This window comes from Gobius niger (genome assembly GCF_951799975.1).
Source record: "Gobius niger genome assembly, chromosome: 8".
NCBI lineage: Eukaryota > Metazoa > Chordata > Actinopteri > Gobiiformes > Gobiidae > Gobius > Gobius niger.
Window position 1 is genome coordinate 6,580,340 of NC_136859.1, and position 12,706 is coordinate 6,593,045.

Genomic DNA, 12,706 nt, shown 5'->3' on the forward strand with positions numbered 1-12,706 from the left:
ATACGTTTTTGCCAATTACAAGCAGGTAGTGTTTACTGCTTTATTATAGAAACACCCTCAGTCCCTTCCTGCACCATTATAAACTGTTTGCGTGCTATAAATGTATCCCCCACAAAAACAGGGCTTTCCTTGACACACATTAGGGTATATGGAACAGAGAAATGGTTAAGGTTAATAATAATAATGCATTAGTTTTATATAGAGCTTTTCCAGACGCACAAAGTTGCTTAGTGTTATGTATGTTTTCTGGCATAACAACTCATAGATGTATCCAAATCAACCACAGGCCTCCTGCTGAGCTGATAATCTGGCACAAAGATGCTTGCACTAAAAAACAATATGTGCATTTAATGACCTCATGTGGCTTAATTCTTTCAAAGGCAGAAGAGAAAGCAGTTATCAACTTAAATGATAGCCGTACGTTAGGATTATGAAAACAAGAAGAAGAATCGCTTACTGGCCGTCAGCGATACACAAACCACTGAATGAGCCTATAGTTTAAAATACACACTGTATTTGGCTGATTGTTACTTTTCACTGTGAAGCATCAGTCAGAGATGGTGACTGCACTAATGATCAGCTCACAAAGGCTACATCATGCAGCTATTTCTTGACTCTTGTTCCAAACACAGGGTTGTCTGAGGCTACAGACATGTTTGCCGTGCATTAGAGAATGGACATCAGGAAGTTTTCCTTTTTCAAATGAGAAAGGCTGTTTTGTCTACTTTTGACTTGCAACAAGAACAAGATTAAAGCTCTAAGTGGCTCTATGTTGCTGAAGAAAATATAGCGATAAAAGTAAAAGATCATATGCCATGTCACTACACTACAGCATGATCGGCCATGTACATCTTTTTTATCAATGTGCTTAAGCATATCTTAAATTCATATAAATCTGATGTGAAAACAAAGTTAACTTTCTTTAGTTATAAAGTTTATTTAAAGCACAATTTATACACAAAATAATGCAAAGTGCTTTAAATGCAGGCCGTTTACATTTTGCACTTCAAAAATATTCCACAAATAAAATCAATAAAACGTAAACAGTATCACAGTCTCGTCAGTATGTGAAAAATTGGGCTCAATAATTATCTTCGACAATTGAAGTAACAATCTCAGTTAACTAACACTGAACAGTCATTGTATATAGTAAATAATGTGGCGGGTCTAGTCGTTCATGTGAGCCAGTCCCGGATGCAGTTGTTGAACACCGAGACGCTCCTACGGAAGTTCGTGTGCCGGACACCGGGCTGTTTGCAGACAGAGACGTCCCCACGAAGGTCCAACGTCTTCAGGCCAAAGACGTCCGTCATGTAGAACTGGAAAAACAAAGAGAAACATAAAGCTACAGCAAAAGTCCAGAAGGTATCATAGCTCTACATCAGATGGAAGAAGCACTGTCATCATTAGTAACTCACAAGGTTACATATGCATGCCTTTATATGGACTTATTACTACTCTGTGTTTCATGTTGCACAATTGCACTGAAGAGAATTCCTAGTGTGTGAATGCACCTTCACTTACAATGGCACTAAAATAAATTCTGATGGCCTTATATGGACATCTGGTCTAACTCGGGTTGTTATAAGTGTCCTGTAAAGACTTCATGTCAGTAAAACCATTTCAGAAATGCTCTTCTCTTCTGAGAAAATACTAATGCTTCAATACATACAGTACAGTAAATACACGCCGGGGCATGAGCATGAAGGTGAATAGAAACCCACCTGCTGGTTCCTCATCTCCACCACAGTTTCGTTGCTGCTGAAAAATCCAAAGTGACTGAGGATTTAAAACAAAGGGAAGAACAGAAGAAGCATCAATGTCAATATCAAAACCATGCAAATAACGTTTATTGAACTGTTACAGTGGGGTAGTGGGGTGTGGATTTGTTACATAATCCAATAAATATAATACAATAAAGCCATAGATCCTTGTTATGGTACAGTATTGTTTGATGTGCAGCGCCACCTGGTGTAGACCGGACAAAACACGGCCTTGTAAGAATAGTAACCCTGGTGTTCCTCTGATTAAGTCTCATTTTGGTAACAATAAATATTAAGGGCATTAAAGAGCAATTTAGACATTCAGTTTCCCTCATTCTCTTTTATTCAGTGTAATGGACTGGTTTCAAATTTTTATTAAAGATATACGTACAGGCAATGAAGCATTTAACAAAGCCCAATTTTGTGGTAGTGAAAGGTTTATGTTTTCTAGTTATTTATGGGGAGTGTGGGAGAAGTTTGGTGAATGGGTGGTTCCAAACCTGGACTGCCATGGCGTGATGACTCCATCGTCTGGTCCTCCGATCAGAACCAACTTCTTTATTCTCAGGAAGTTCTCTCTCCAGACTGAGGAAAAAAACATGACCTGGTTTAGACCTGGATGAAGTCTTGGTTCAGCTCGTTGTTTGTTCCTGTCTTGTAGTTTTTGCCTTGTCTTGGCTAATCTCTTGTCTTTAGTTAAGTTTCAATCTTGGTCAGAACCTTTTACCTTTTGTATCGTTATGCTCTTTCTCTCCATTAATCAGCGCCAGGAAGTTGCTTCGTTTCAAATACTTGTGTCTGTGATGGGGATCTGACGAGAAGATTATAAAATGGTAAAGAATGATTGGCATGATTCATGCATTTGTGTAAAACATTGGATTTGTAACGGACCGTTCCAGTACTGGCAGATGGACAGCTCCTGACCAAGTTTATTGTAACACAGTTTGTACATGTTCTCCTTCAGAGTTTTGGGGAACATCTTTAAATAATCCGTGTCTGCACAAAAGAGTGAAATTAAAAATGTTATTACAGTTAATTATTGCTTACTTACTAATATGTTTTCATAATTAGTTCATTGTTAGTTCAATATTGTTCAGGATTAACACTGACCTCCGTACTGTCCGGCCAGAGGAGACGACAGAGCGATGAAGGAGTGGATGTTGTGCTTCGGCATTACAGACAGCAGCGCTCTGCAGATCACCCCGCCTGCAACAAGACAATCATCAACTGTTTTCAACATGACTTTGTACAGCTCATACAGAATGTAGTTAAAGGTTCACCTAGGGCTGAGTACTGTTAAACAATAAGTATGGTAGAAACAACAAAATGACTGCTTGCTCTAGGTGTCCCAATGTATTCTAACAATCTTTGTGTAGATGCTCTTGGAAAGTCTCAAAATAGCAGCAAATTCAGGCACTCTAATCAAATATGCACAGGAAGTACTTGAAAGGCCTTTATTTAGTCTGCCAAGCCATCACACTGGACAAAAAGCCCTAAAATCCGGGAAGATATAGTAAGATCCTAGTTCATGGATCTGTCAGATATCCGGAAAGTATCCTGGAAAATCCGGGAGGATCTGATCCGTCACAGATCCTGACATATGCATATAATTATCTTTCCGGATCTGAGAATTTAATTTTTTTTTATTTGGCAATATTTCATTAAATAATCTTTACATATGTACGGGCAGTATTTTGGAGATATTTAGACAACATAAAGCCTCACTTTATGAGCTTGTTAATGTTACTGTACAGATCCAGTGGTGCATCTCTCCGGATCTGTGAGATATGACTATCCGCGACAAATCCGGAAAAATATCCATACTGGATTCTCGCAGGTTCAATTTTGGTACATGTTCAATCATATTTGTAGATATGAGAGTGACATGGCCTAAAACTTTAATCAGGAGGTGGATTAGAGTGAACCTGGCCCCCCATCATACTGAAATTTAAATGAAAAATATGTCAATCGTTTGTGCTGTAAAAATCTTCGTTTGTGCTGTTATCGTTTTTGAGATATTGATGATTTTTGCATGCAGTGTGTGTTGCCGTGCGCCTCTGACACGTGCGCGCGCCTCAGAGGACGAGGGTGAACGCCTTAAGACTCTAAAGTTTGTAATAGTTTAAAAACCAAACCCGTACAAATGGAAATCTTTACAGCACAAAACAGCACAGATGTAGAGGAAACAGTGACACCATTTTTTCCTGTTTTGGAATTTTATAACAAGCAGGGTGACCTCAGATCTGACCAATAAAACAATCATTAATATCTCAAAAACGGTAACAGCACAAACAAAGATTTTTACAGCACAAAACAGCACAAACGTAGCACAAACGATTGACATATTTTTCATTTAAATTTGAGTATGATGGGAGGCCAGGTTCACTCTAATGGGTGGTGGGGTGGAGGAGGGGGCACATGCACGCGCACTGTCTACTGTGCCATTGAGACCTTGATGCGCGTCACAAGTTTCTTCTACTAAAAGAAGCGAATATTTATCCTTGCATTGGTGATGGCGTCTAGGTTGAAAATACACTCAAAATTACGATTATGCTTCAACATACCGGAAAATAACTACATTCAACCGAAAAATAAGAACCAATCAGGGAGCTAGATTATTTTGAAATAGTTGTGGCGCGAAAGCCGATTGGCTCGTGCACCTGTTGTGGGCGGGAGTAACAGAGACGGGCGCTCGCGCTGTACAGTCTGTGTTGCGGCCAGAGCGGGGAGCGGTGCGAGCTCCGGACACACGGAGAGAGAAAATGTTCTTCCTAATGTACGTTCTCTTCGGACTTGGACCCAGCAGAGTGAAATGGACACAACATCGACTAAGCCTCGGGTGGGAGAAGTCGAAGCAAACCAAAAACCAAAACTGGATCCTTGGGACTAGAACTCCGCGCCGAGAACCGTTAGATAGCTAGCATGCTAAGTTAGCATACTTGTGCTAATGGCTAGCTTTATCTAACGACCGATGTCTGGCATTTACGTAAGTATTTTACTTCACTGAGGATATTGGCACTGTGTCGCTAGCAATCAGACAAAACACTCACATTATTTTCTACTGTCCCTGGGTTACAAAATACAAGTCTAATAAATGAGCTAAAGATAAGCCAACCGTTTTTTTTTTGGTTATAGTTAAAATTAGTTTGCCACTAAATTGTGCTGCATAGCCTTCTATTTTAATAAATTGGACTGAGTCATGTCATTTACAAAACAACATGATAATATTAATAATGCATTTGGTGCTAAACATTAATGCCTTGCACCAAAAAGTTTAATATTTACACTGCTTGGCGCTGTTTTATTTTGAAAGCCTAAAAGACTAAACTTTAAGTGTGTGTCTCTGAGACAGACTGTGTGTGTCAAGCCAGCACAAACCTGGTAAAAATAAGTATTACTCATTATTTTCTTACCTTATTTGCTAAGTGCCAAAAATATTGCACTTTCATGCTGCATTCAATCTCGTTTGCATCTTGTAATCATTTACTGTTTATGCTTTTACTATTAATAATGTCCATATTTGCTTTGCCACAAAAGTTTTGGATGGATCTGAATGCTGTCCACACATGGATGAGGACCAGGGTGGATGTCAATTTGAGGCAAGTAAAAAAAATGAAAAAGAAAACTAAAGGGTTGTTATATACTGTATCAGCCTGTTTTGTTTTATGTGTTTAGATCCATTCGGACAGGTGCGCACTGTCATTGTGTCGTTGGGCAAAACACTTCCTCCACCTTGCCTCCAGTGTCTGCATACACAGGTGTATGAGTGTGAATGGGTGAGTGATTCCTTGATATAAAGCGCTTTTAGTGCTTCAAAAGTAGGTAGAAAGGCGCTGTGTAAATGTGACCATTTAGGACAGTAAGTTCAATCATATTTTTGTCATACTGTTTTAAATCAGCCTTTCTGGCCTTTACGGCCGAGCATTGGGAGGGGAAAAGTATTAATGTCCCAACAGATGTTTGTATCATCTGCCTTTAGTTTTTTATCTTGTTTGTTGTGATTTTAGAATGTAATGATTATTCTTATTTACAGGCCATGCCACTTTGACAATGCCTGTTCGAGTCAGGGGTCAGAGGCTGAGCAGCTTGGGCGGGATTGTACCACGATGGAAGACCATGCGGAAATATCGGGTATCTTGAGTAAGTTGACGGAGGGGGTAAGAGGGTACGTTGGCAATAATTGGAAGCTTGTGTCCCTTACGTAGGGCTTTGGGTGTGTTCTGTGTAAAGTGCTGTACAAAAATGATTTCCTTTCCCCTATGCGAAATACTATTTATCTGTCTAATGAGCCACAACTTCACCATATTTGTCTTTTAACAGGGTACTGGCAGACAGGAAGTGGTGTGCAGGGAAGAAGAGATGACACCACTGCAGTTGAGGGAGAAGACAGAGGTGATTTTCAACACTTTTTACAAAGTAGTGTATTTACCATATATAGTACATATACATCCTTTTCTTATGAAAGATTAGCAGTGTATTGAACACATGTGGCAGGCTGCAAGCACTGGAAATGTGTTGGATGAGAATACTGAAAGTTAATGTTCAATTAAAAGAAATGGCAGAAAAAATGTTCTAATTTAAACTAAAGACTTCACGTAGTTCTGATCTTGGTGCCATTTCACACCCTCCATTATGAACACACATTATCCTCCAGTGAAGTTGTGTTACATCCATCCATTTTGAAATATTTATTGTAATAATCTTAGATAGGAAAATAACGAGTGGAGAACCAGCGGCTGATGTGTCGCTTGTGTGCACAGAGCCTCTTGGATGCTCAGTGATTGGCTTCTTCTCAACAGTGGCTCACACACCCCGAGAGGCCACATTGAGTACCCTGGAGAAGAGGAAGACCACAATCTGAGGCCCACAAATAAGGTAAGTACAGGAAAGCCTCTCCTACACTGCGGTTTTACATACTAGGTTGGTCAAATGAAACTCAGTTTTGTCACCTGCAGTGCTGCACATGAACAGTGAGGAGCTGCAGACGAGGACACTGGAGACACAGAGGGAGGACCGAGCTGGAGAAATGGACAGCGCAGAGCCAACGTGACTTTCTCTTTGAACCACAGCCTGGTGAAGGAACATTTGTGTGAGTTGTGAACTGTTTGCTAGGAGATTAGATTTGATTCTTTACCTTTTGTTAAAGCCTTGGTTCTGCATAACTACTCATTCAGACATGGGGGCGAAAACATTGAATCAGATTTCCAAGATAAACACTTAGATTTGTCTCCATTAATACTAGGTTTGACCTACAGTGTGTATTCATCTAACTGCTTATTTTATCATTCGCTTCCTTCAAGATACTTTTTTGTTTTTTTTAAGCACTCCTTAGTGACATTGCCTTGCTTTTTTTTCAGGAACATGCAACCCTTATGAGCGCAATAGACCATAATTTAAGGCCATCTTCATGCCAAGACAAACAGGTAAGCTAAACGCATTTCAAATTAAGTAAGCAAACAAAAGCTATCCTTACATGCATGTAGGGCTTTGTGCAAAAAGTATTTGATGCTGATTTACTGTATATAAACACAACATATTTATGTTTTTTTTTTTTTTCTTAAAGCACCTGAATCCTGTGAAAGTGGAGGCCACTGGCTGATGGGGCTCCTCTGCCTGCTGTTTTTCTGAAGAGGACACCAGTGAAACCCAAAGAGACACCCAGCCTCACAACTGTGTAATGTCATGAAACAGTCGGACAGGGCGGACGGTCCAGCCTGTGTGGTCATGATGTTGCGACTTCCCCCACAGAACACAGTAACCTTGGAAGCTCTCTTTTTATTTTTCCTTGGCGAATGAAAAAATATTTGTCCCACGCGTCGCATAGGGCAGCACAGTTAATTGTTTTCAAAGCAAATTGGAAATGACTGCAATTCTTAGGTAATTCCAAACTAAATCTGTCCTCATGTTCTAGAATGCATGTGAAGTTTTCACTCTTATGTGTAAAATGTTACGTCAAAGTGAGTCTCATCTGAATCTTGAATCTTAAAGATTGATAATTACAACACAAGTCTAAAAGAATGTTATTGATATTAATATACAATTGTGCCGCCCTAATCGAGAAGTATTACTTTTGTACTGTTTCAATTCTTGGTTCAGTCCAGGTCTAGTCCTGGTACAGTTTAAGATTAAGGCGCTTTATTTGTCATTATACATCAACTATACAAAGAAAAGTGTCCTTGGCATTTGACCCATCCTTTGACGCTGCTGGGACAACCCGCCAGGAGCAGTGAGTGACGGCAGGACCGCCCCCAGGGACCAATCTCCAGAAGTGGATCCAAGTCTGGCTGGAGGATTCGCCTATTGTACATGTTTTTACCATCTGTCATTAGTCCAAGATTAAATCTAGTTTAGTTGTGGCACTTCCACACTGCTTCAAGTCATATCCCTTCTCTCCAAACAGGACAGTTTGAAAGGTTATTGGAAATGTTTTTATGGTTCATATGTGAATAGTTTCATTGATTATCTGATTTCAGTTTGGAGAGAGAATGTGCTTTGCAGGCAAATGTATTATGTAAAAGCAAGCTTTTTTCCCCCGATATGTTTTGAATGTTTGACATTTCCAAAATGTGACATGGTTAATAAATTAGAGATTCCAGAAATATGGTATCTTCACTTAAATATACTGTAAGATGCACAGGCATTTTGTCATATCTGTGAAATATGCAGTAAGTTCCAACTATATCAAACGAGATCTTAAGTGAGATCACAGATGGGACCTGTTAAGGATTTGGGATCAGGATATTTTGGTGTACCAGAGGGATAAAAATCCGGAGATCTCCAAAAGATACAAATAATATGCAAGGGGATCCGAAATGGATCTGTCGGAGATTCGGTTTCCGTATATTTTCCGGATACAAGAGGGATAATATCCGTCGATCTTTAGAAGATACAGAAAATATGCGGGGAGATCATAGAACTAAAGATCCGTGATGAATCTTTTGAGAATACGGGATCCGGATATCCGTATATTTCAGGGATAAATATCCGGAGTTCGGATATTCCCGGATACAAAAGTGGTCCCGATCCGGGAAGATCCGAACTTTGCATACCTCGAAGATACGGCTTGCATATCTCCGGATATTCTCCGGATCTTTGACATATACTGGCTTCCGGATATCTCCGTATATTTCAGGGATAAATATCCGGAGTTCGGATATTCCCGGATACAAAAGTGGTCCCGATCCGGGAAGATCCGAATTTGCATACGTCGAAGATACGGTTTGCATATCTCCGGATATTCTCCGGATCTTTGACAAATACGGACATATACTGGGTTAAATCTTCCCGGATTTTAGGTCTTTTTGTCCAGTGTCATGTTTCAACCGACAGGTCTTCATCAGGGTTTAAAGAGACTGGATACAAGTTGGTCCTTTTTGTACTCACTACTGCCACCTCAGGTCTTACGTGTAACTGCAGCTTCTATATTAAGCTCATGCATGACGGCACTTCAGACCCGAATTAACACCTTTTTGAGTGACAGTGCAGGAATTTAGAGGCAGTTGTGGTGAATAGCTCTGAGCTCATTCTACACATTAGGACATTGCTGGAACGTGACGGGGGAGGAAAATACTTAATTTAAGTATTTTTAAACTCCGTGTAGTCTCTTTAAAGGTGCATCATGCAACTGTTGTGTGAAAAAAAAGTTGATATTAGCACATAGTTTACCAGGTAGTGACCCAGTGGCTGTATGAGTGGTCAGCATGGCGCCTTTTCTTTCCATCACAGTGGTCTAGGACGCTCAAGGATCAATTGTTTTGTAGGTTTTCTGGTGAGAGGGTCGGTCAGCAGTGAAAACCTTCCAAACAACTGATCCTGGAGTGTCCTAGAGACCACTGTGATCCAAAGAAAATGCCCCATGCTGACCACTCATACAGCCACTGGGTCACTACTACCAGGTCAAATAGGCACAAATATCAACTTTTTTTTCCACATAAAAGTTGCAAAATACACCTTTAATATAATATATGATAATACCAGTATGGTATTGAAAAAGAAGTTTAGGTACTACCAATATCAAAAAAATAAAGCTATTGAAAGCAGGTACTGAAAATAATCATATCTTTCCAAGTTTTGATGTTGTTGGGTCCAAGGACTGTAATAAAGAAAGTGCCTTGGTTGTTTCGGCTGAAATTAATGATACAAATTAAAAATAAATTGTCTTTTATGGCATAGATTAACACTATTGTTCTGTTTCATGGTTCTAGATGATTAATATTGTAGTATAGGTGTCCAGTTATTGATATCGTAAACCAAGTATCATTAAAGTACAGGTATCGCTAATAATGTAAAGGTATCCGGGCCGGGTAACAATGTGAAATCACATTGTTTGTTGTGTCCAAACTCACAACTTTCAGTCGTGACCGGTGATGTAAACTCTGCATTGTTTGATATACATGTTTTTATCCTGTCAAATCTGCTTTAATTTACAGCTGAGTTTCAGAAAAAACAAAGCATTTATCCACATGTCTGCAAATACCCAGAGAATGAAGAATATGTGGCCATAAAATGAGCTGTAACTGTTATTTTAGCTTGAAAGCAACTGAGCTATTTTAAGAACTGTAAAAGTGTGATTTCCAGTCAGGCTCCTCCCTCGACACCACTCAGCTTCAGGTTCAACAGGTTTGGAGGTTCCAGAGGTAGTTTTTCAACAGATATGAGAAAACACCACTCACTTCCCTGTTCCTATAGTGTGGAGTTCAAAATAACAAAAACTTACCTTGTGAGAAGCAGAGCAGGTGAGCCCCATCTTCAGTCCGGTTCTGTATGACCTCCACCGCTAGTCTGAAATGCTCGACCTGAGTCCACAGAGGTTTCAGACTGGATCCTCCGCCGAACAGGTCTAGGGCAGTCACCTCAGTGCCGGGGTGGGCCTGAAATCCAAAGCGTTTGACTGTATTGATGATGGGAGAGTGTGACCTGACCACTGTGCAAAGCCTTCTCCAGCACATCCTAAAGATCCTCAGTGGGATTAAGATCTAGACTCGGAACCAGATGAATCCTGGCATTGTGGTCTTGGAATATGCTAATGCCATCAGGGAATAACCTGGTCTCGTTCTTTGGGCACATAGTGTTGCTGAACCTAGACCTGACCAACTGCAGCAACTTCAGAGCATAACAGGTAGTTCTTGTTGGAAAAATGCATCTTCAGACGTATCTCATGCTTTTGCTGGGAGCAGACTGTAAAACTAAGAATGGACTGAGCTTTCCCCACAGCGTTTAGCGCAGGTTAGCTGAAGCTCGTTCATGCTAGCAATTTCACTGTTTTTTTTGGAGCCAGCTCAAGTATATAGAATAGTAAAATGTCACCAAAGTTTCTAGTGGAAAGTCCACAGAAGCCAGGAACTTCCGGAGCCAGTCGCCATTTTCTTATGGTTTCAGGAAGAAGTCGGCCACAATATGTCCATTCTTGATTTTACAGTCTGGAGGCGGGACATCACCAGCTCGTCTCCATGGAGATTGGAGACTTTAACATGCTTTCATTGAGAAAACCGCAGCACAAATATATATCAGGCAGGAATATTCCACGGTTTTAAGACAGGAGCGGACATTTTAACCCCTTAACTCCCACCTGAACCGAGCACATTTTCTCCAGTTTGGCTTTACCCCAGTCCATAAGCTTCTGGAAAAAGCTGTGAAAATAGCAACAAAACTGAGACGAAAAACAATGATATAAATGTGACAAAAAAGTGAGAAAACATTGGCAAAAAAAGTGATGAAAAATTGATGAAAAAGTGGCAAAAATGTCACAAGAAATTGACAGAAAATTGACGAAATATTGACAAAAATGTGACAAAAATATGATACAAATTTGACAAAAAATACAAATAATGTGACAAAAATGTGATACAAATTTGACAAAAAATGACAAAAAAATGTGACCAAAAAATGTGACCAAAAAATGTGACCAAAAAATGACGGAAATGTGACAAAATGTAACCAAAAAATGGACAGAAAAATGACCAAAAAATTATAAAAAATGGACAAAAAAATGACCAAAAATTGACAACAAATTACAAAAATGTGATAAAAAAATGACAAAAAAGTTTTTATCATTTTTTATCATTGAATTGAATACCTATCCAAAAAATGATAGAAAAAAAATCTGATGACGTGAGGAAAAAGATCCTCTCGGTTCAGGCGGGAGTTAAGAGGTTAAAGTTGTCGTCTTTTGGAGAAATAACAGAAAAAAAAAAAGAGTTGCAAATTTGAAATGTTCTCAGCTTAAATGCTTTAGTATTTGTCAGTGAGAGATGTCCCCTGATCAGGCTCAGTGTTGTTTGTGTGTAGTTCAGGTCCACCTTACCTCTTGAATGAACTCAGTGATGGTCCTCATTGCTGTGGCTCCTTCGAGGAGTCCGTGCACGATGATGACCGGCTTGTAGGCCTCTGAGCTGGACCAGGAGAGGAGCAGACACAGCCCAAGTGACCGGACCACAGAGGACTTCATTGTCATTGTCAAAATAAAGAACAACTCTACTGCTGAGCGACACTTCTACAACTGAGCGACACTTCCTCCTGTGTCGCTCAAGTATTCACAGGGCGAGAGAGCCACTCCCACACGGCACAGGTAACCTACCTGCGTTATAGCTGATTATTGTGCATTCATTTCAATTATTGATTAATTATGTGACTTCTGTGACATGAATTTTGAGAAAAAAAGTGAACAGTGAAAAAGCCTATATATATATTTTTTTTTAAAGCATTTTTGAACATAGTAGCTTGTTTTGTTGTTTGAAGAGAAGTACACAAACTGCATAATTTTATCTATCACATGAAGCTTTTGCCAAAATTAAAAGTACATATACTGATTATATACCGCTCAAAAAATAAATAAGGAAGCACTTGAACAACACAATGTAACTCCAAGTGTTCCCTTTATTTATAAATAAAGTAGTGTTGTAATTCTCAAGCAGAAGTAAGCAGAGGTGGGTAGAGTTGCCAAA

General features: G+C 39.6%; 1 protein-coding gene across 1 annotated transcript; it reads right to left on the reverse strand.

Moving 5' to 3' along the window:
• Positions 1 to 1,175: 1,175 nt before the first annotated feature.
• LOC306966809 (lysosomal thioesterase PPT2-like) lies at positions 1,176 to 12,210 on the reverse strand (the record flags this gene model as incomplete). Its single annotated transcript, XM_079561625.1, has 8 exons — positions 1,176 to 1,319; positions 1,725 to 1,779; positions 2,264 to 2,348; positions 2,491 to 2,574; positions 2,655 to 2,759; positions 2,874 to 2,969; positions 10,480 to 10,633; positions 12,067 to 12,210. 8 exons carry the CDS (start codon positions 12,208 to 12,210, stop codon positions 1,176 to 1,178), a joined length of 867 nt encoding a protein of 288 aa, XP_079417751.1.
• Between the last annotated feature and the right edge of the window lie 496 nt (positions 12,211 to 12,706).